The following is a 24,307-nucleotide window of genomic DNA, read 5'->3' on the forward strand; positions in this document are numbered from 1 at the left end:
ACCATTTCCTTATCTCAGTGACTGGAATTTAAATAAGGTAGAAAATACTTAACAAAGGAACAAAAGACCCATCTTGGATATACAGTTTTATTTCATAAAACACAGAATTAGGACTTTTTATTTGATTTATTTTTTTCATTTTGATTTTTTTATTCTTAAGTTATCAGCCCTGACATTTAAAGCAATCATCAAATAGAGAGAGAGAGAGAGAGAGAGAGAGAAAAGCCTTTCCTTTCCCTTAAAGTCTCTTCTGATAATAAAAAAAACAAACACAAGAAACAAAAACAAAACAAAGCAACATATGTGTAAAATATATGTAATACACACACACACACACACACACACACACACAGGCACAATAAGAAATATCAGCAGAAACTTGTATATGTTAAGATATGGAAAAACTTAATTGCAAAGAGAAAATTTTTATTGAGCAGACTGATAATTATCAATGCACAAACACGCGCACATATACTTCACATACACCTATACATGCACATACGCAGACATACATGTGTTTAAGATATTAAAAGCACTTTTAAGAGAGTAGGTAACAAATAGAGCAGGCATTATGATATTATTATTATCATTATTACTATTATTATTGTTAAATATCACTTGGAATTTTATTAAATCTAATAAGTGTGAATAGCAAAGAATAGGAAAAAAATGTTACAAACGAATTTGAAGAATATCTTGTCAAACTGATGTAGGTCACATTTGCAAATGAATCATTCCTTTGCTTACACAGACATACAACGCACAAATGGATTTCAAACTATTTTCACTTTTTAAGGGGCATAAAAAAGGCTTATTTGTAGAGAAGTTTTAATAGTTTTACTTCAGATAAATAAAATCCTTGATAATGGCACAATTAACTACATGTCAAATCTTGCTACTTGATTGGTAAATATTTTATCAACCTGGGGAAAAGATGAAAAAGATGTCATCTTTGGCAGGATTCAAACTCAGGACCACAATACAATTATATGCTGAATATACCAAAGTATAGGGCAAGACAGAAAAACCTCCCAAATTTCACATAGTCAATGGTGTGGTGCTTGTGAAGTCAGGCAGGTGGTAATGGTGTCTTCATGTAGCTAATGCTTAACCATTTTTTTTTCAGTTACCATCATGATTTGGGCTGATGCACATCATGTGTTTGCTGCTGAAACATTTATCAAGAACGGTGAATTTGGAAGCTTTATTTTTCTTTTTTTTTTTTTTGCAGCATCCTGTATTCCATTGCCCTACCAGTTTTGCTCTCTCTATTTCTTGTCCCCTCTCTATATAATACTTTTTATATAGGCACAAAGCCACAATTCTGAAGGAAGAGTACAGGCAATTAATTACTTCAGCACTTGATAAGTATTTTATTTCACTGATACTGAAAGAACAGAAATTAATGTTGACCTCAAAATGCAAAAAGACATGATTTTAAACACAAGGAATTTAATCCTTTGCAGTACCGATTCTGCCATCAATCACTCTCAATGATAATTTTCTAATTTAGACACAAGGCCAGCAATATTCTGGGGTGCTAGTTGACTACAGAGACCCCAGTACTTAAACCAGTACTTTATTTTATTGAGCCCTAAAGGGATGAAAGGCAAAGTTAACCGTAGTGGAGTTTGAATGCATAACAGAGAACCAGCATTTTTGTCCCACAACCTAATGATTCTGTCAGCCCACTGCCCTTTAATAATAATTCTAATTTAGGCACAAGGCCTGCAGTTTTTAGTAGGTGGAGGGGCTAGTTAAACTTCAGTAATTGGTTGGTACTTTATCAACCCTGGAGGAATGAAAGGCAGAGCTGACCTTGGTGGGGTTTGAATTCAGAACATATGCAGGGAGTATAGTCAGTATGGTACAGATTGATACTTACTTACATTGTACTAATTAATATTTGATCTTAGAACATACAGGCATAGCTAAATATTGGTAGGTATTGACTGTGATCAGTAGTCATGCAATTTGACCACACTAATAGTATCAATGGTTTTAAATTTTGGCACAAGGCCAAAAATTTTGTTACTTGATACCATTAATCCCAGTTCTTGACTAGAACTTTATTTTATCAACCCTGGACTGATGGAAGGCAAAGTTGACCTTGGCAGTATTTGAACTTAGAATGTATTGAGACAGAAGAAATGCCATAAAGCATTTCTGTTGCTAAAATCATTCTATCAGCTTCACACCTTCACCCTAATAGTAATAACATTTGTTTCTAAGTTTGGCAGGTGGTCACCAATTTAGGGAGCTGGTGTAGTAAATTTAACCAACCTCAGTACATGACTGGTACTCAGTTTTTAAACTCTGCAGAGATGGAAACAAAGAGAATCCTATTGGGAATTGAACATGGTTTGCAGAGAGCGAGAACTAATTACTAGCAGTCCTTTAACCCAATATAATACACCTGCCATAATAATAATGATTTCAAACATCAGCACAAGGCTTACAAATGCTTAGAGAGGGAACAGTCAAATAGATTTCTCCCATCCAACTTGGCTTATTTATCACCCACCCATCACAAAGATGAAAAACAAAGTTGACCTTGAGATTTGAACAAAAGTGCAAGTAACAAAACACTGCAAGGTAATTTGATGTTCTCTTGATTTTGCTGTAAAAGCAATAATGAAAATATTTTAATGCCATATTTCTGCTCGTAGTAACAGCGAGTATGTATCATATCTTCCCAATTATAAACTGCATCATCCACCCCTAAAATAATGGACAGTAATGCAAATTATAATTAAGTTACTCAAAACTTGTAGAAAAAAATTTTCTACTAATTAATATTCACTTCATTCAATACCATAGTGTGGATTGTTGTTGGTCTTAAGGTTTATTTGATCGTTTATGTATGCATGTGCATTTGTGACTTTATTGAAAATTTACATTTAAATGTGGAAGTGTTATTTTAGATTTTATGCTTTGTATGTTTCATTCTAGGTGTTTTTAATATATAAAACAATGAATGAAAAAGTACATGTATGTATCTGTAAGAATGAAACAGTGAATGCAAGTACATATGAGTTGCACAGTTCAAACATACATTTCATGTGACATTAAAACGAACTCATATGGACACGTGCAATCATCAGTAGAGGTCTTTCAGAATTTGTGAGAGAAGTTAGGAAAACAGAGACCCATATAAAATACAAAGTAAAATGGAAGAAACCTTTAAGTTGTGAGCAAAGGTAAATTCAAGTGTAGTTGTGTTGTGGAAGACACAGTATTTTTGATCAGGAATAAAACTGTCAAAAACAGAGGGGAAAAAAAAGATCATTAAACCCTTTCACTGACATATGCAACTTTACATTTCTTAGCAGAGTGCGATAAAAGACTTTCATCAGTTTATCAGCTAGAGCTCAATAGAAATATCCACATATAATTCTTTTTGTGAATAGTGGATCTTGAAGTACACATAAAGCTATAAATAATAGCAGAAAAACCCTACTAGATAGAAAAAGTCAAAGGCTGCCTGTGGGACAAAGGCCCACATCTCCAAATACTTACATGCTATTATTTATAGCTTTGTGTGCTTTGAGATCTTATGTTATGAAATATTCATATTTATTTCATTTAACTCAGATTGTAGCTTACACGGTATACTAAAGGGTTAAATATACAAACACTCCACCCCCAAGACTTCTTAATGAGACTGAGTTCATTGATCATGGAAGTGAGGGGTCACTTTCTTTTATATCCTCCCATATTCATTTTATTTATATCTATACATCACTTTAAAACACGACAATACATTATAACTAAAAACATGGCAACACATTCACTGATCAACTTTAACTTATTACTGAAAGGAAATCTGGTCTAAAAAGACATTTTATTAAATAAATGCCACTGTACATATCTTTAAAAGAGGAAGATATGTGTATATGTAGAGGCAATGGCTTGGCATGACCACAGTCCAGAACTGGTAAACAAGTATGTGTGTGTGTGTGTGTGTATACAAACACAGACTCTCTCTCACTCTCTGGAAATGCTACTAACACCTTTCTACACTATATCCATTTAAGTTTTCTACACAGCACACACACTTTTGTTTGTGAGATTATGGATAATCAAGTCAATTGAACACTAGGCAAGTAACCATTGAAGTCAGTGATGCAGAGCATTGATTTGGAAATAGTGGGGTGCACCTGCACCTCTTAGATTTGGTGGGGGGGACAATGGAAATTGAATATCTTCCTGAAAAACTGGGTTTGCACCCCACAAGCAAATTTCATTCCCATATTTATGATGCAGAATTGTATCCATGGTCGAGATGTAGCACTCAACAGCCAAATCCACCAGCCCCTAAAACGGGTCCTGCTGTTGGCTTCACACATCACTGTCATGATTAGTAGCTCTCTGAACATAACTGATTCGTTGGCTCGTTGCTGAGTAAAGTTATTCGTGATCACCTAGGATCCTATCTAGAAGCATATTCGTTTCTTATATGCTTAAAAACAAAATATAAAAAAAAACACTACAGTTACTGGAGATAAGCACTAGTCCTATGGATTCTTATAATTTATACTACCTTTTAAACATACTGCATTTATTTTATCCAAATATATATACATTATATAGAAATATATTACAAGTTTATGTTACTATAATGTTCAGCACATCTTGTTTCAATAATCCCAAAATGTAAAATCAATTTCACACAATCATTTTACCTACTATTTATTCATTCAGTAATCTAATAAACATAGAAAAAAAAAGCTGTATATGTCTACTGGAAAAGAAGCAAACCTAGCCAAAACCTACTCAATGATTAACTTGAAGGAAAAGCACAATTTATTGTATGAAAGACAGGCTAGCTACAACTTTACACAAGTTTCTACAGAAGATTCTCACAGGGGCTAAGTATTTAATTACAGATGTAAATATATTCATTCACTTGGATGCTAATATGGCCAAATGGCTAAGTAGTTTGTCCCCCCGCCCCCTATTCACATTCTGTAGTATGTTGGGCTAGTGTCTTTTACTATAACCTCAAGTAAACTTGAGCCTTGTGAATGAAATTAGGGAGACAAACTATGTGAAAGCCCATCAAATGAACTATAACTCAAAGGCTGAGCCTTGATTCATACTGTCATGCTGATTCTGCCTGAATATTATATTAAAGTTACTCATTTCTATGGAATACTCAGTCACATGTTAATCCAATGAAAGTAGTTAAATTAAGTTAACAACTGAGTACTTGTCTCCAAAACTGACAGAAAATCTATTAATTTGTTCATTAATTCAAAGCTTCTGTTGATTGCTACTCTGTGCCTCACATTTCCATAACAACTGGAATTAACTTCAAATTCCAGTTATTGTGAAAAGAGGAGTTTCAGATTTGAATATACAAATAAACTCTACTTTATGAATTGAGTGCGTTTTACCCATGTTTGTAAATTCAAATTTGTAAGTATGTATTGCAAGTTTTGAAAAAAAATTATAGTAATTATAAGTTTGTTACAAAAGTATACTCAATAGATGGGTAGAGTAATGTATATAACAGCAGATACTGTTTTTCATAGATATTCAAATCAAAACCTTTTTAAAAACATTTTTCCAAGCCATCTGAAGACCACTAGCCAGCATGATATCTTTAATGGCTATAATGGAGTGACAACAATTCTAACATTATATATAAGTCACAGCTTTCAAAAAATGTTCAATGACAAATTGAGATTTGTGAAATTTATACGTTTCTGAAGGGTTTTTGCAAGTGAAATAGAAGCAAAGCAATTTTTTCCTCCTTTTTTTATTTTAATTTTTTGTTTTACATGCATTTTACCATGCAAGCTAGCATGGCTAGAATGGTTTCTGTAGGTGCAATTGCTTGTACAGCTTCTGGGCACCCTTCCTACTACTAACAATTCCATTGTCAAGTATGGAGTGAAACCCATTTTTGTCACTCAGGCAGACTGAGACAAACAGTATTATGTGTCTTGCCCAAATGAAAAGAAGCTTTCAAGGCAGGTTCACCATCAAAGTAAAGTGTTCATCTAAGCTGACTATATAAGTAAAAAAATTACCTGTGAAATAAAAGGCAGTTGGTAGACATAAAAGAAGCTCTGTGACACAGAAGCTGTCAAGAAGGCTCCATATTTTTAATGCTTTTTAAAGTGCAGGTAATCCACCAGGATTTAGTGTAGTGAGTTGATGAGAAAACTGCTGTGAATGCAGACTGCAAAGTGAATTAATTAACAAAGAACTTCTGAAATCAAGGATATAAGCCTTGTTTATACACAAGCAGTGTTAAGAGATTTGTCCTGTAGCAGGATGTGAACATGTGTTATTTGAGACAGGTACCCAGTGCTTCAGTTACCCAGCTAGTGTACCTCTCAGTAACAAAAGTAGTAGTGATTGCAATATTAATGATTTCTGGCAATGGCACAAGGCCACAAATAGGTATGGAAAAGTAACAGCCAACTGAACCCCCAAAGCAGGATTACCATTGATTTTCCTTTCTTTTTTTTTTGTTGTTAGTTCAAATCCCCTCAAGTTCATTTCTGCCTTTAATCTCATTAGAGTCAACAACATAAATGCAAGGCAAGTACTAAGTTAAATTTGACCTGGGGTTAATATGAGAAGACAGGTCCTGTCATCCTCACCTCTGTTAATAATAATCCTTTCTACTATAGGCACAAGACCTGAAATTTTTGTGGGTGGAGGAGGTTAGTTGATTACATTGAAGCCATCCACCCTCCAACCCCAATACTCAACTGATACTTATTTTAGCAACTTTAAAAGGATATAAAGCAAAGTCAGCCTCACTAGAATTTGAACATGAAGAGCAGGAAGAAATGCTGCTAAGCATTTTGTCTTATGTGCTAACAATTCTGCTAGCTTGCTGTCTGAAATTAAAACTTTGTTAGCAATGTCTGAATGCCACATCTACTGTAAGGTATAGTCATTCCAACTACTATACCAAAGCAATATCACAATAATGGGCTCATTGTATACAGTGTTCAGGTGTACTGCAGTTATTTTCTCATGCACAACATCATGGAGAAGATGCATATAAATGATTGCTACTATGAGTATATTTTCAATGACTATCAGTAACACGACATATCAGTACCATGGAACTGTACCAATGTACAAATGAAAAATGAAATACATATACTACAATGATTTTTAGTGTTGAAAGTGACCTAAGCAACTGAGACAGCAACTAATTGACAAAAAGTCAATAGCCATTTCTATCTTGTCACAGTAATGTATGTACTCTGAGTTCCAAGCACAAATGGTCAACTCGCAATAGCTTACTTTCTTTAGCTACAGATATGAAGTGGTAGAATTCACTACTAAGTAAAATTAACGACTGCTTCATTAGCTTGCTGTTAGTAAAAGCTTGTTCTGGGAGGAGTTCCACAGGGAGCTAACACAACATAATGTGACCAACTAAAACTCAAAGACATTACAATATCTATTTTAGAAACGTTATTATTCATAATAATAATAATAATAATAAATTATGTCATATATTAGCCATTTCTCAGCTCAAAGGGATTTTATTCCTGGTTAACCTTAAGGCTGAAGACAAAAACAGGTGATTTGAGTATCAATATATTCTATGTTAGCTTTACTTTGTCTTTACATTTCTAACACTTCTCAAAAGGTGAATAACTGAGGATCATCCAATTTACATTTAGAATCTTTGTTCTTTCTTAATTCATTCATTGTATGAATCAGAAAATATTGCTCTATGAAGAGTAAACTCATTTTCTAAATCAATTGACTCTTAAGATTTTTTTTTTATAGGCATCGATCAGGAGAACTTCAAGCTGAATAGTAACTTATTGACTAAAAATAAGTTTTAAAAAAAGTCTTGAAGCTTTACAAAAATTTTGGTAAGTACAGTTTAACCCAAAATAGGAAAAACTGAAAACAAAATTTTAGTTCTTCCTAACAAAGTAAATTTTGAGAGGCATTCTACAGATTATTAATCATATCTTACTGTTTCACTTACTGGAGACAATTCTGAGAGATTTTACTTTTCCTTATATATGTAATGTGATGTTAACTTGTTGATAGGATCAAGAAAAAATATACTCATTCTAGTGAAATAAATATAATACTTATATGCTAGTGCTCTCATGCTTGACATCCTGAGACAATTATAACTATCAATACTGCTGTAATTATTAAAAAGAGCAGTGGATATGTAACTGAAATGAACTCTCATCTTTTAGGAAGTGTGTTGTTTTCATCTCAATGCCCTATACTGTCTTGTGACAAAGCTGAGGTGCTTAAACTATTTTACATGAAGCTTGTTGTTGTTATTATATTTCAATCTTGCCTGGCAGCAGATTTCATCTCATCATAATTGTATGTAGTATTACTAAAAGTTTAATTAAAAAAGAAAAGGCAGGATGGAGGAAAAGAAAAGTATGAGTTTAATTGAGAAACTAGAAAAAAAAAAGTTGGCATTTAGCCAAATATAGGGGCAGATACAACAAAGGGATATAGTTGATTGAAATGCATCCCCACCTTTCCAAAATAAATTTAAACACTCTTGTATTTTATTTTATTGACCCTCCAGGGATGAAAGGCAAACTTTACTTGATGGGATTTGAACTCCAATACAAACAATTCTGCCAACCCAATACCCTAATAATAGTAACACTTTCTGATTTAGGCACAAGGCTAGTACTTTTGAGGGAAGGGGTTTACTTGATTCCATCAACCCCAAGACATGACTCATACTTTATTATATTCACTCTGAAAAGATGAAAGGCAAACAGGATTTGAACTGAAAGCATAAAGAGCCAGAATATAATGCTATAAAGCATTTTGACTGGTTCTCTAAATCCACCACTCAAGTAATAATAATAATTGTTTCAAATCTTGGTACAAGGCCTGCAGTTTTAGGTGAAGGGGTTTGTTGATTTCATTGACCCCAGTACTTGACTGCTACTTTATTGATCTCGAAAGGATGAAAGGTAAAGTTTACCCCAGCAGGATTTCAACTCAGATCATAAAGAGCAGAACATAATACTGCAAAGCATTCTGTTCAATTATCTAATGATCCTGCAAATCCAACAACAATAATTTATAAAAGCAAAATGGCTCAAATTTAGAATAAGGGGTAGAATAGATTATAACAATACTAGTACGTTTCTTGTTTTATTGAACTCTGGGAGGATGCAAGACAAAGCTGACTTTGGCAGGATTTGAACATTTGAACTTAGAACATAAAACCGTGCACCTAAATAGCATAGAGCAATGTGTTTGACACTAATTAGATTTTCCAACACTATCCTCCTAATAATGATAATTATAGCATTATCAACAGTTTACTCTGCGTCACTTACATATGTAGCACACAAATATTCAGAACACAAGCATGCAAAAATTTATAACACATATCTAAACAGTGTTACACACACACACACACACGCATTAATAGTCACATATACACATGGCTGCACACATACACACTTGTGCATGCAAGTGTTCTTTACAAAAAAAAAAAGAAAAAATTTTTTACCTAAGGTTAGATATATTCAGAAATTTCTCACTCAATAACTAGATATTTTTGACTCAGTTTTAATTAAAGAAATTATATCAATTTCTCTCATTATTAGTACTATATATAACAGGTATATAGAATAGATCAAACAGCTATTAAGCACATATATTTATATACTTAATTTTAAAAAAGATCTTCAAATATAATTTATGAAATCACACACACAGAGAAAAGAAAAATGAAAAATATTTTTCAAAAAAGCAAATGGATTTTTGATTTTTTTGAAATGAGAAAATAAAATGTTTCATTGCACCTTACATAGATTGGGATGTTTCAAATTTGAACAGCAATTGTCCTAAATGACACTAAAACTCTAAGAGTTTGAACCCTAGACTCCCACCACAGCAATGTCCATTGGTTAAAGAGCTTAACTTTTACTGACTCAGCTTTCCAGGTTTATAAGCTCTCATTGTATCTAGTTATAACTAGCCATTGCTAGCACTTTCTAATTGTTGGTTCACTTTACATCAGTGAAGAAGCCATTTTCACGGTCAAGCTATTCATTCACCTTTTCTGGACTAAGATTCTGGTATTTAAAAAAAATGATACTCAGCTTGTTTAACAACAGCTTCTGCTCTAGTGTTGCATGTAATCAGAATGAACACTCATCTACAAAACTGGTCATATATAGATAACATTCTATTCCCTCACACCTTTTATCATGATTAACTGTAGAGTATTTATTTATATATCAACCTTAGTATGTGTTTATTTATAATTAAATTTGTGTGTTTATATGTATAATTAACTGTGTTCATATATATATATATATATATATATATATATATATAGACAAAAATATATAGATGAAAAAACAAATATGTCACAAATGCAAAAAAATTAAAAGTGAAAAACATTACAAGTGTAAAAAATTGGCCAACACAGATTATAAACTATTTTATTCAAACAAAGATATAATTTAATGTTTCAGGAGGGGAGTTATTGCTACAGCAGTTAAATGGATGAGAAAACAAGGGTAGAAATATTACAAATCTAAAGTGGAGCTAGAAATATTGTGAAAGGAAAAAAATTAGTTGGAGAGAATTTTTCTTCAACCACCCCACTTCGTTTTGCAGGTGTCAGCAAGTAAGGGAAATAACTCCTATTACAGTTTGTCCGTGAAAATTTAGCAATTATTGTAATTTACTGAGGTATTTGTGATTAAATAATTGAATAAAATAGAGACAATTGCAATTGTAATACTACACAACAAGTGGAAACATTTATTTCTATTGCAGTAGTATCTTAACTTCTAAGCCAGTAGGAAATGTAGAAATAGGTGAACATGAAGATGAAAACAGAAATGAACTGCTTCAAATACGGTGCAGATATTTATCATTATTCCTGTATTATAACTGAATCCTGGGCCTTTGCATTCATGTGTGCAATATTCCTGCTTATAATGTCTAATACATCTCAAAAATTTTCATTTGATAGGTTTCTTTTTTTAATTTTGCTAGGATATGAAGACATTGCTAATGAGATTTCAACTGCCTTGATTAACAAGAGGTTATTTAGTTGTCCACAGCTATAAGATCTAACACATAAACCAGGGCAAACAACAAAATTACAGCTATTAACACTAAACACACACACAAAAAAAAAAACAGTAGTACTTTAAAACTCAGTTATAATTAGGTATGATTAAGCCTTTTTATATCAACCTGCCCAAAACTGCCCATGGTTCTATGATGCAAACATTTCAAAGTGGTCTAAATTAAAACCTTTTCTCAAAATTCCATGATAATTTATATTTCAAACAGCAGCTTAATAATAACAAAGTTATGTTATCAAATTCATTATTTTCAAAATTAATTGAAACAAAAGCAGTATTTTTCAACAGAAATACAGTAACAAAAGGGTTAAAAGAATGAAACACAAGAAACAAATACACAAAGTGAGTTCTAGCAGAATAAAACAGGCAACAGTATTAAAATATTTCCTACAGTTAAAGCTCTAGTTACAATTTCTGATTTCCTGATCAATAATGTCACAATGTTGTGTAGACATTTTTGGAGACCCTGTATTCATTCATTTACAAGTCTCTACATCTTAGGACAGCATACTTGGCTGATAATAAATATGGTGATGGTTAAAATACCGCTCAATACTATACTTCAAAAAGAACAAATGTTGAGGTATTCCTGTGCCCTAACTTATGGCTTGCTCCCAAGCATTTTGATTGGCTGTCTCAATGCAATAAATCTGCATAAAGAGTTGGTTGTGGTTATTTAAAATAAAATATATTAAAATAACTACCAACAAATATTCTAGAATTGAACAAGAACATAAAAATAATCATTAACAATCACATGTAAATGAGATCAATTAATTATATTCAAAACCAGTTTAATAAAAATACATTAGAAAACTTAAACTCCCAAACACAATTGCTAGTAAAAATTATATTCATGAAAGTTTGGTATTAGTCAAAGAGTAAAGCTTTTTGTATTCAATTTTTAAACTTTAAATGAACACCAAAGTGAAATATTCCTGAAAGTAGCTAAGAATTTGACAATTGTTTTAAAAAATAATATGTGTCATTACAAAACAGTTCATTATTATTACTTATAAAGATATTTGTTCAGCTATGGTTATTTCTAGGTTCTTTTTAGATAGCTTTAAATAATGCACAAATACACAATTTCATTCCTCTGGTGGTACTTTAAAAGAACATCGATATTGAAGTTTATTACATCAAAGTCAATTCCTGTACGATAAAGTTGATTAAATTAATGCATTATAAAATCTTAAAGATATTTGTCAATCTTATCTCATAAACCCCAAATGAAATTTAGCTTTAAACATAGGAAAGAAGGGTATGTTCACTTATTTGTATTAATATATTTTTGTTTTGTAAATGGCTTGAATAAACTGGTTAGATAGAACTTAAATTCAAATGATTATATTTTTCTATTTATTCAGAGGAAGACAGGCAACATCCATAAATTTTGCAGGTCTTCACAGACTAGTGAGATCCATGCTATTAATGTTCATCTCACACTGCCTCAAGGGCATGGAAGAAGGGTAAGAAAGCTGCAATTCTGGGAATAAATGATTGGGGAAATGTTTTTAGTGCAGGGCTTAGTGGAGGAGATAGAGAAAGGATGACAAAAATAGAAGTGGAGATAGACTGGACAAGTATGGTGTGTGAATGCATGTAGATGGGTACACCTTGGTTGGTATGGAGCTAAGCCTATTTGAGAATTAAGGTCTAAAGAAATTAAAGCAAAGATTTTAAAATATTTATCTGTGTACAAATATCAACAGTCTATATTTAAAAAAGAAATTAACAAAAAAGTTATAAACAATGTAAGAAAGGAAAGAAAAACTTTGAGCAAATCAGGTTTGAAAACAGTTGAATATATAGATTAACAAATGTTTTATTTTAATTTTGAAAATAAATTTACATATCTCTTTTCTCGCTGTATATTTCACCCCAACAAGATTAATAGCATTAACTACTTCATTTGTTGGCATTAAAAATGTGTTTCTGAGGCTGTAGGCAAAGAAAAGTTCTACAGGGCCCATTTATGTTGTTGGTTGTAGTCAGGTACAAAGGCTAGAGTTAGCAGTGGTCAAATAATGTATATAGTATCAAGTTCCCAGTATGTGTACATGAACCAATAATTTGGTGTAACACCACGATACTTATGGCCTGGAATGGATACTTGTTGTGAACAAGTTCCAAATGTACAGTTCTGCAATTTAAATCTGTCCCAAGTTTACGATACTGAGAAGTAATTTATCAGACACATTCCAATTGATATAGTCACAAAGTGAAATTTTGTGAGAAAGGTCTGTAGGCAACAAATCTATATCCTATCCTGATTAATACTCAAAAAACTTGCTAAAATGTCGGCTCTATGAGGCTGTCTTGATTAATCCTTTTTGTTGCCAAAATTTTAGTGAACTACACTGCCTTTGTTTCGGCCATTATCAAGCTGGCCATTGGAAAATAAATTAACATGAGCTTTTGATAGGTTTTAATTTAAATCACTTTAAAACAAGCAGTTTGTATCACAGGATCAAGGGTGATCTCAGGCAGCTTGGTATAAGGGTCAATTATATCCACCACATATATATATATATAAAGGATTAACTGATTATTTAACATTTAGGTAAAATAAAACAATTGCTAAACTATTGTTACTCAGTCAATGATCAAAGGTGTTCCAGCCATGACCATCCCATAGTTTTGCATATCAAGGGCTACATAGTTCACAGTAGGATATGATTTGTGGTTGATTTGGCTGTGGAATGATTACATAGAGGTTCTGTCATTGGCTTCCACATGATTATATGTAATCAATGTTATAAATTAAATGGTTAATCAGTTCTATTTCTTTTTTGCTTGTAATAGAAATGGCAATTGTGATATTTATGCCACTGGATGAAGAGAAATATCTATGACTGTCAGTCTAAACCACTCAGTTAGGGCTTGTGTGTGGGGTGTGTATATGCATAATTAAATGACTTATTCCAAAAAATAGCTTGTGAAATAAGATCATCACTTCGCCACAATGTGGTACAAACAGGAACCTGTTGATGAGTTGGTGTTGTCTGTCGTCTCACTGTTACCTTACTGCAAAATAATACTGACCATCACAATAAACAAGTGCATTGCAAATTGTAAGGGAGTGGATTTCCCATTAACTAGCAAATGCTGAGTTGAAACCCCAACCTCCATAGGCATGACATGAAATGTGTGTGGTCATACTGGTGTCATCTTTATCCCCAAGTGTGACAAGATAGTAACCATGTTTTCTGGTCTTAAAAATCAAAAGCTATTTATAAAACAAAAGTTTATATAAACAAAAGAAATAACTAACAAAATAAATAATATGTATCTCAATAAAACTTCACTGGTCAATAACTAAGAGGTAAAAACTCAACACCAATGAGCCAATGGAGGTGCCTCCACATGTTTAATCAATCTGCTGGAAATAACAACCAGATCCGTTTTGAAATAACACTAATGTTGTGACTCATGTAGTGCTAAGTATGAAATAAAAATGGAATGATCAGAGGTGGTACACATTTAGATAATAAGTATGCTAGATAATGACTGAGAAGTGACTAAACGAGAACAACTTAACATTTATATAACGAATATCAGCAGAATAATTTCTAATTGTGCTCTCTGGAAAAATGAAAAGAAAAAGTACTGGTCTCTTACGCAAAAAGCTTCAAGTATATAACAGGAAAGGAGATGAAAAGTTAGGGCATTCAGGATTATCCCAACTGTATTTATTAGACATGAAGATGAATGAATTTGCAGACTAGAATTTAAAATTTTGCTCTTATAGAAAAGAGTCACAAAACTTTTGATGTAAAGGAAGCAGATCTTATTACTAAGATGTGAAATGGCTTACAGTACCCTCAGTTCCATGGTAGTAATCAAGATGTTAAATAATTTATGGTGCCCTAAGCTCCAAGGTTGTGATTGAGATGTGAAATATTTTACAGTGCCTACAACTCCATGGTAGTAATTTAAATGAGGAGGAGACTGAAGCAATGAAAAGAGACTTCTGGAAAGTGAACACCTGCCATGGCAGATTGAAACCAATTCTAGAATTGGTAACACATTGTATCTGTTTGGCCATTTCATCTCTATAATATCAGAACAGCAAATTTAGAATAAAACCCCCCAGACAAGCTGAAAGGAGATACATATTTCTTTTTGCTAACAGGGGCCACTATCAACTAGCTGGAATGAGTGAAAGAGAAACTGCTTTTGGATAACTAGAGTATGTATGAGATTGCGTTCACATTCAACATGTTCCTATAAAAATGCATTGTTACTTTATGTAGTGTTTCAGTCATTCTTTTATGGAACTGTGCATTAATTTATTGTCCTTGCACTCATATGAAATATAACCCTTACTGAAGGACCTTGATTTAAGAAAAAAAAAAAAAACCCAACAAACACCAGATACCTACAGAGACAGAAAGAAGCCAAGGAAACACCTGTTGTACAAACATGTGCAACTGCAGCAGATGGCATGGTGTATAGAGTTTAAAAGTGAGTAAAACAAATCATTTGGTATTAATAGTCATTTGGTATTGTTAATCTTTGGAATGGAAACAAGTAAACTATATACCATGCTATGCTGCTCTTTAACTAGAAATAGTACCAAAGGTGAAGAAGAATTGAAGTATGTCAAAACGATGACCTTTCAAAATTTGAAAATTCAACTTTTGACTAGATGTAAACTACTAAATAGTTTGTTAGTGCCTTATTTGGGGTCATAATTGAATAAATTGAAATGATGAAATAAAACACACATGCAAGATGTAATAGCTTCTGAGCTATGAAGAACTTCAAAGGTCAGTCAGCATCTGAAAGACAAATCTTTCTTTGGATAGGACGCCAGTCTATCACAAGTGACTTTTCGAAATGGCTTGATATCTCTCTTTCCTTATATATATATAGTGTGTGTGTGTGTGTGTGTGTGTGTGTATACTCAATAGAGCAAGGTCAACTGAAACCGAAAGTGTATTACCTAAATATATAAAGAACTACCTTTAAGAAATTTCAAAGATAAAAACGTAGAAGGTAACAGCCCAGTACCATATCCACTTAGCATTTGTTCTAGAAGTTGATAGGGTACTGAGCTACCAAGCAGGAAATCAAACATTTGTATGCTGTCACAAGTGCTGTAATGTGTTTCTAGATCAGAAAAAAACTTTTCAATGCCCCAAACTAACTGTCTAGATGTAGGTGTTGTAGCTAGACAGAGTCCACCACAATAAGTATGGAAGAGCTGAGATGGTCTTGTCTATCAGGCAAGCATTTTGTTAGTTTCAGTGCCAAGCTCAAATCCTGTTGCAAGCATAAACTGGAATGTTAAGTATTGCCAAGCTAACTTTCCTGAGATGTCCAATACAGAAGCAGGATGTGGAAGAAGCAGTGGTCATGTCTCCCTGACTCCTTAGGTCACACCATCAAACTTTAATTACTTCCTTCATCAATCAGCTACTTAACTATCTATTAGGAAATGTAATATAAACATGAACAAAAAAAACTAGAAACTAAAATAACACTCAAAACAAATTTATGGAAGAACAAACTACCAAAAAAAAAACTGGATGAACTCTCAACAATATCAAATATGAAGAAAAAATAAACTCTAAAGTAAAATTATAAAATATAAAGAGTTTTCAACTTTCCATATTTTTTTCTTTCCTTTCTTTTCTCTGGAGATCTTCATTGGAATTTTTCTAAAATATAATTATTTGTAATATACAAAGGTTGGTAGTGCTTAAACCTTTGGCTAAGCTCTATGGAAAAAGTGAGCAGCAACAGTACCAATAAGTAAAAAAAAAACCCCAAAAAAACCTATTGACAATGAATAAAAAGATGAAAATTGAGAAACTTTCTTTATAAAAAAATCCCCAAAACATGAATTTGTGTATTTTTGCTGGACTATAGTAAAAAAAAAAAAGTGTGTGTGTGTATAGAGTTTTACAGATAATATAAGTATGTATATATGCATGTTTGTAGGAATATACAAAGATGCGTGTACAAAAAGGCTACAAATGTATATTCATGTCAGAACATCTGCATGTATGTTTGCAGAAGGTACCAAGTTCATCAGAAAGTAGTGGAGAATAGAAGAGGAAATAGAAGGAATGTTCCAGAAACCAGAGCAACACCTGGCCAGGACTTACTTTGCTCAATTACAGCAGGGATTGCGCCATTTGCATCTGCCTCTTCTACGACAAGAGATTTGTTGTTTTTCTTTTTTTAGTATTAGCTGGCCATTCCAACCATCCTCATCGATACTCATACATACACCCATCTGTATTATACTGACAATATTTCTTCTGAAACTGGCTTTGTTCTTTGAAACAGGAATTCATTAAAAATGTGAGTTAAAACCCTCAGACCTCCACAAAAGATATGGAGAAAAAAAAAAAGGGAGGGGAGCCATCTTTTGTACTACCACCACAAATATAAAATCTTAGGAAATGATGAAGTACTATGCAAGTCATCTCGTACACACACACAAATAAAGCAGTTTATACATCAAGGTAAGTCAAAATCTCAAGACATGAGAATTAAAAATACAAATTTACTACATTATCATAAATGTCATTTGTCATACCAAATGACAGCATAACTGCCAGAGCCTGGCTATGGATAATGCTTGCCTGTTCTTAGTGGGAAGAAATCAATTATATATATATATATGTGTGTGTGTGTGTGTGTGTGTGTGTTTTGTGTATGTAATTTGAATAATTAAATGCACTATTTCATGTACTGAATGTGTGCAAAAACATTTTCATAATATAATTTAAAATTGTATAACCCTAGCTTCAACTCTAAGCCACCTTGTAGATGGACGAGAGAAACCTGAGAAAAAGAAAGTGCAACATTGTATACTGTCTTCTCTAATTTTGCCTTTTTCCTAATATTTATTTACCAATAAAAAAATGGCAGAAATTTTTTAAAATTTCTGGAGTTAATTGGAAATTGAAAGACCACCACATTTTAAAATACACTATAACACAAAGTATATATCATCATGATAATAGTGATATCTGGAAAATATAACTACCAGACCATTATGTTGTATATTTTTAAGATCAATAAAATATAATCGGAAGATAACTAATTTAATATCATGATTTTTCTACAATAACTGAAATAAATGCAAAAAAAAAAAAACCCCCAAAACAAAAAGATAAATGCTTTTTTGGAGGGGGCTATTTAAAATCCTAAATATAATGAACTTATTGTATACGGTGCTCAGGTGCAAAAGAGAGATAGATTTGATCCAATATAAATTAAGAAAGCAAATGCAGGCACCAGTTTTTGTCCTATCAATAGCGGTATATTTAATATATACAATTATTGAATTTTGGTGAAGTTATTATATACCTTACATAATATATAGTTACAATGATAATTATATTCATTTTTACTTGATTATTTCATAAAAGGTAAACACTGGAGTGTAATATATATACATGTATGTAATAATATTACAGAATGAGAACATAAATGTGAATATATATGCATGTGTTTTCAAGACTAAAGCAATTTGACTTAGTCCTAAGACACAAGAGGATCAAATCACTTGCTAAATCAGTGTATCAAGAATATGCAACCATATTCTGTGAATAATCATTGCTTAATGATAAATAAACCTATGAGGTAAAACTCTAATAAAAAACGGAAAAAAAATCAAGTATCAGATATAATGGATCAGTGAGTAAAAATTACAAGTTCACTTCATGACAAAGTTCTTATTGTGTATACACAAACAGATGTATACAGACATGATGTATACAAATATGCATTGTGCTAGGAATCTGTCGAAGAGTATTTGTGGACTTTAAAATTTTTAGTCATCTAAAATCTATGGACAAACATCAGATGTACACAGAAAAGAAAGAATAAGGTAAGTAATCAGGCTTCTGCTATAAAAAGACTGGCCATTTTAAGTGATTTATTTAAAAATTTGGACAAGAAACAATCATTCACTGTAACAAACATTTATCACATAATTCATAGAATATACACACTCACACATGCGATTTGTTAAAACAAAATACACTCAGACACACACACGTGTGTGTGTGTGTGTGAGAGAATTTGAAAATCAAAAATCTTCATTAGACTAGAAATACATATATGTATAAACGCACACATATATGCAAACATATTAGCAATGAATTTCAGTAAGCATGTGCTTTACCATGCTTTTTCAATTTTGAGATCTGTTTTCAAGAAAGGAGCAGTCTGAAGTTTTAATTTACTGATTGTTGTAAATTTGAAACCTGAGTGAAAGCAGAATGTGCATACATTCCTGCACACACAAATGCACGTCCAAAGACAATTTTATGAGCAGCTAAATACAGCAGTGACTCACACAATCCATTCTCCATCAAACTTTCTCAATTGTCTTTTGATATATAGACTGCTTTGAAAAGTGTATAATATCCATACAACAGGGAATGGTCTGAGGAATAATAGTTGGCATTTTTATTTTTAAGGAATGGTTCCAACAGCAGGTAAATATGAGGTATAAACTGGGAGTAGCTAAACTTTATATGTGAGTGTGTATCTATGTGTGTGTGTGTGTGTATTATCTACAATGCTTATTAAAAGTACTAAAACAATGCTAGTTTGTTTTTTGTCTTGTATAATTTTTTTCCTGTTTTTGATATTTTTCTCTCATCCCATTGTGTTACAATAATAATAATGAGGATTGAAACAAAATTATGGGATTTCTTAGAAATATTCAAGAATTACTAAACATTTACATTTAAGATTGAATACCTCTGGGAGAAGAGGAGAAATAAAATTCCATCTAAAAAATAAGAATTTCAAGAATCATTTCTAAACTTTCAGGAAACTCCCATTTATGAATGGAAATTCTTTAAATATTTGAGAAAATAGAAAAAAATAATTCATTGCATTTCAAAATATTCTAAATATATTTTTTTTAAATCTAAAAAATTTGATATTTCCTTTTATTTTTGGTTGAGTTAAATGATAATTTCTAAGATTTCATCAAATTTTTATAGAAAACTTCAATGTCTTCAAAATTCTTATATTTCTTATTTTCACCAACTGTCATACAGTTTTGGAGATCATTTTTGTTGTTTTTAACTGATTTCAGTGTTCCAACGGGGTTTATTTAATTGACTATTAAGAGATGAACAACAAAGTCAATCCTGGCAGAAAATGAAGTCAGAACATAAAAAGACGCAGCTGAAGAATTCAAGGCCTTTAATCTGACACTATCATTTTTGCCATTCCACTTAGATAAGTATTATCGGAGCAGTAGAATAGCAGAAACAGCAGAGCAATGGAAAAAATATCTTGCAGTAATATTAGTTACATCATCCTGCATTGAAAGTCAAATACCACCAAAGTAAACTTTGCCATTCAGTCTCTGAGGTAGATAAACTACCAGCTAAATACTAGTTGATGTAATTGACTGTCCCTCACCACTAATATGGCCTTGTACCCATGTTAGAAATCATCATCGTCATTATTATTATAGCTCAATAAGAGAGGAAAAATTAAGAAACAACAATTTTGATTATATTTCAATAAATTTCATTGAATTGATTTTGCATTGCTAAAATTTTGAGCAATGCAAGAAGGGAGGTGAAAACAATACGCTTGAATATGAGTGATCTATGAGTAATTAATTAGTATATATATATATGTGTGTCTGTATCTTTTGTTTCACTTTATAAATCAGGCAGGGAAAGGCATATGAAAAAAATGAATTTTTTAAAAAAATCATTTTTTACTGGGGGAATGTAAGGTATAGGGGGGGGGGAGAGCTTGTGGGGTATTTTATCTTTTGTTTCGTTCAGCCAATAGTCCCTGGTTTAAAACTGTTCAGTAATCATTATATACAGACATCATGACTTCATACATGCCATGGGAAGAGAATATAATGGGGGAGAAGGGAAGAAACAAGTGGGGGGGGGAGAGGCAGTGTGTAAAATAGGTAGAAGGAATTTGATAGTGGTGATGGTGGGTCACAAAGACAATGAAGACATACAGACAGACAATGTGGACAAGACGAAGAGTATTTGTGACTTACCAAGTAACATTTTACCACCCGCTAATTAAATAAGTGGATTGAAATAAAACCCCTAATCCAGCCCCAAAAGAGAAAAATTAAGTGGATATTTTATTTGAGGTAGGAAGGATAGAATGATGAGGGAAGGGCCATAGGATATGAAGATGGCAAACAGATTTGGGGAAGCTTTTTCTTTCTTCCTAAACTGTATTTTTTTTCTAACCATCTTTTCTTTTTCACTCAAAAAGATTAAAAAGATAAAAACAAAAAAATATATATATACAAATCATAAGTTTTCAAGACTAATATTTTGTCCTCCTCCCTTCTTTTACACCTGATTAATACAAGCAACAATAAGTATAAGTAAGATGTCTTTTTTTTTTACCACCCTACTCTTTTCTTTCCCGTAGTTATAGAAGTTGAAGGTGGAGAGAACAAAACAAAAATAACAAAATTTTTTTAAAAACAAATCATAGGGCTGGTGGGCAAGGGTGTGGGAGAGCAGAGATCAAGCAGATAATCAGGCTGCAAAATGCTCAGAAGTAGTGGTTAATATAATGATTGGCTGATTCAGTCCGCATGACACAACAGCACTTCATTCCAATTGGTCGTTAGCGCCTTCCAGAACCTAGGTAAAATGGTTAGAGAAAAAGGGGTGTTTTTTAAAAACAACAAGCTTTCCATCGAACAATGAAATTTTTTTTTTTGTTTTTATTCGACATCAAAATAACTTAAGAAAAGAAAGAGAGAAGATGCACATACATACACATATAAATATATATGTTTATTTTTATAAAAAAAAGAAAAAACATTATGCAAGTTCATGATCAGAAAGTACCTGTATGTTGAATATGTTTCTGTATGTATGTATGTATGAATGTGTATATGTGTGTGTGTGTGTGTGTGTGTCTGTGTGTGTGTGTGTGTGTGTGTGTCATTTAAAGAGCCAAGAGAAAGCGAGCGTCATGGTTCATGCCAATATTGCACAATGCTTCAATGCGAGATTATTTGGGTTCAAATGAGATTACTTTGAAAGTTCTAGTTGTAAGAAGACAGAAAAAACTGTGGACGTATGTATGTGTATGTATAAGATTCTTCCGATTTTCCAACTGTTGGTACTTGTAGATACATATATATATATACACACACACACATACACACATATATATATATATACATCTTTCTTCAATAGAGCTCCAGGCAAATGGTGATAGTTGTTTATACATATAAATCTATCAGATCTTCCCACTATATGTCACATGTGCTGCATGTAGGATGAGGGAGACAAAGAAAGAGAGATGGAGAGACAGACTGAGGGAGATATATATAAAGTTACGAGAAGGGCAAGGGTTAATGGGTAGCAAAAGCACGTAATTTTTTATTTTTTGTTTAAACACTGGTTTCATGCACGTCATGCCTCAACCTAAACCATGATCTTCAAAGAACCCCTGGGGTGTCTCCTCCTAGAAATAACGGAATAAATTATCAGAGATAATAACTTGAAAAAAAAAGTTTATTTTTAATAAATATTTTTAAAAATATACAGAAAAAAAACACCAATTTAAAGCATCTTAGCACTAGATAAGTTCATATATATATATGTATATATAAAATTAGGGACCTTACTGAATGACTGCATAGAATTTAGTATTTAATTCAATAAATGACCACTATTTTGATGACAGGCAGCTACAATTAATTTCCATTTCCCTTTCAGTTTAAATGTATGTAATAATATGTAAGAATATTAAATTCCACATGCTTGAAGTCCAGCTCCAATAAACTTAATATATAGTTTGAAATGAAGGCAGTAATCAAACATGCACACTCTGAAAGTGTGTGCATGTGGTTTATAAATAATCTCATTTTAAGAGACATTATTTAAGTATATGGAAGCACTCCGTCGGTTACGACGACGAGGGTTCTGGTTGATCCGAATCAACGGAACAGCCTGCTCGTGAAATTAACGTGTAAGTGGCTGAGCCCTCCACAGACACGTGCACCCTTAACGTAGTTCTCGGGGATATTCAGCGTGACACAGAGAGTGACAAGGCCGGCCCCTTGAAATACAGGTACAACAGAAACAGGAAGTAAGAGTGAGAGAAAGTTGTGGTGAAAGAGTACAGCAGGGATCACCACCATCCCCTGCCGGAGCTTTAGGTGTTTTCGCTCAATAAACACTCACAACGCCCGGTCTGTGAATCGAAACCACGATCCTATGACCGTGAGTCCACTGCCCTAACCACTGGGCCATTGCGCCTCCACATATTTAAATATATAAAATAGTAATAATATCTACCTATACACACACACAAAGTAGAGATAATTGTACGAATAATAGATATATGTGCTTATGTTTGTTTACAAGCATAAGCAGATACAATTCATTCAACTTTTAAGTTTTATATGTATGTATGGTATGAATATGTGTGTGTGTTTGTGTGTATATATATATATATATATATATATATATATGCCAGTGCCACCTCAATTGGCCTCCGTGCTGGTGGCATGTAAAAAGCACCAACCGATCATGGCTGTTGCCAGCCTCGCCTGGCACGGGTGCTGGTGGCACGTAAAAATCACCCACTAAACTCATGGAGTGGTTGGCATTAGGAAGGGCATCCAGCTGTAGAAACACTGCCAGATCAGACTGGGCCTGGTGCAGCCTTGTGGCTTCCCAGACCCCAGTCGAACCGTCCAACCCATGCTAGCATGGAAAGCGGAAGTTAAACGACGACGATGATTATATATATATATATATATCTATCTATATATATATAATCAGATCCAAGTGTCTAATGTAGGAAGTAAGCTTTGAGCAGTCCGTTGTAGGTATGAAGAAACAATGTTCAGGAACAATTATAATTTATTGGTTTCAAAGGTAGTAGGCTTTTCCCATATCAAAATTTGATAAGCAGAAAAAGTTTGCTGATAGCTCCTGGTTAGCAACAGGAGATGCTATGAATGCAAATAAAAATCCCAAATTAACTTGCCAAAGATGTACTTTCAAATTATATCTGCAGTAAGATTCCTTAACGACTATGTAACCTTCATATAATTACAGTCTCTTCAGTCCGATGAGAAGCTAGTGGAGTACCCCTCATCGAGTAATGTAAATCAAGGATCTGCTACCTAGGAAGCAGATGTAGCCTGGATTTTACCTGCTCCACCTTTTCAATTTGGATATAAGATTTATGTAAAGTACAAA

At 32.8% G+C, this 24,307-nt stretch overlaps 1 protein-coding gene and 1 long non-coding RNA gene across 9 annotated transcripts in view; both read right to left on the reverse strand.

Moving 5' to 3' along the window:
- LOC115214086 (AP-1 complex subunit sigma-2) overlaps positions 1-24,307 on the reverse strand; it is a 124,515-nt gene that overhangs the window by 30,698 nt on the left and 69,510 nt on the right. For 3 of the 8 annotated variants that reach the window (XR_003881879.2, XM_029783136.2, XM_029783135.2), the window contains one exon: positions 22,478-22,559. The exons of 4 other annotated variants lie outside the window; for them this stretch is intronic. Coding sequence is in view for 3 of the 4 variants with exons in the window: in XM_029783136.2 (XP_029638996.1) it covers positions 22,515-22,559 (45 nt within the window). In the remaining variant the exon portion in view is untranslated. Of the gene's footprint in view, positions 1-21,334; positions 21,725-22,477; positions 22,560-24,307 lie in introns of those variants that run through there. One more of the 8 variants, XM_036505040.1, reaches the window with a different exon arrangement.
- LOC118764364 lies at positions 74-17,742 on the reverse strand. The gene is made up of 2 exons (XR_005000194.1): positions 14,581-17,742; positions 74-2,788 (listed from the first exon to the last, which is right to left on the reverse strand). It is a non-coding gene; the product is annotated as an uncharacterized LOC118764364 (long non-coding RNA).

The sequence above is a fragment of the Octopus sinensis genome, linkage group LG7 (assembly GCF_006345805.1).
Source record: "Octopus sinensis linkage group LG7, ASM634580v1, whole genome shotgun sequence".
NCBI lineage: Eukaryota > Metazoa > Mollusca > Cephalopoda > Octopoda > Octopodidae > Octopus > Octopus sinensis.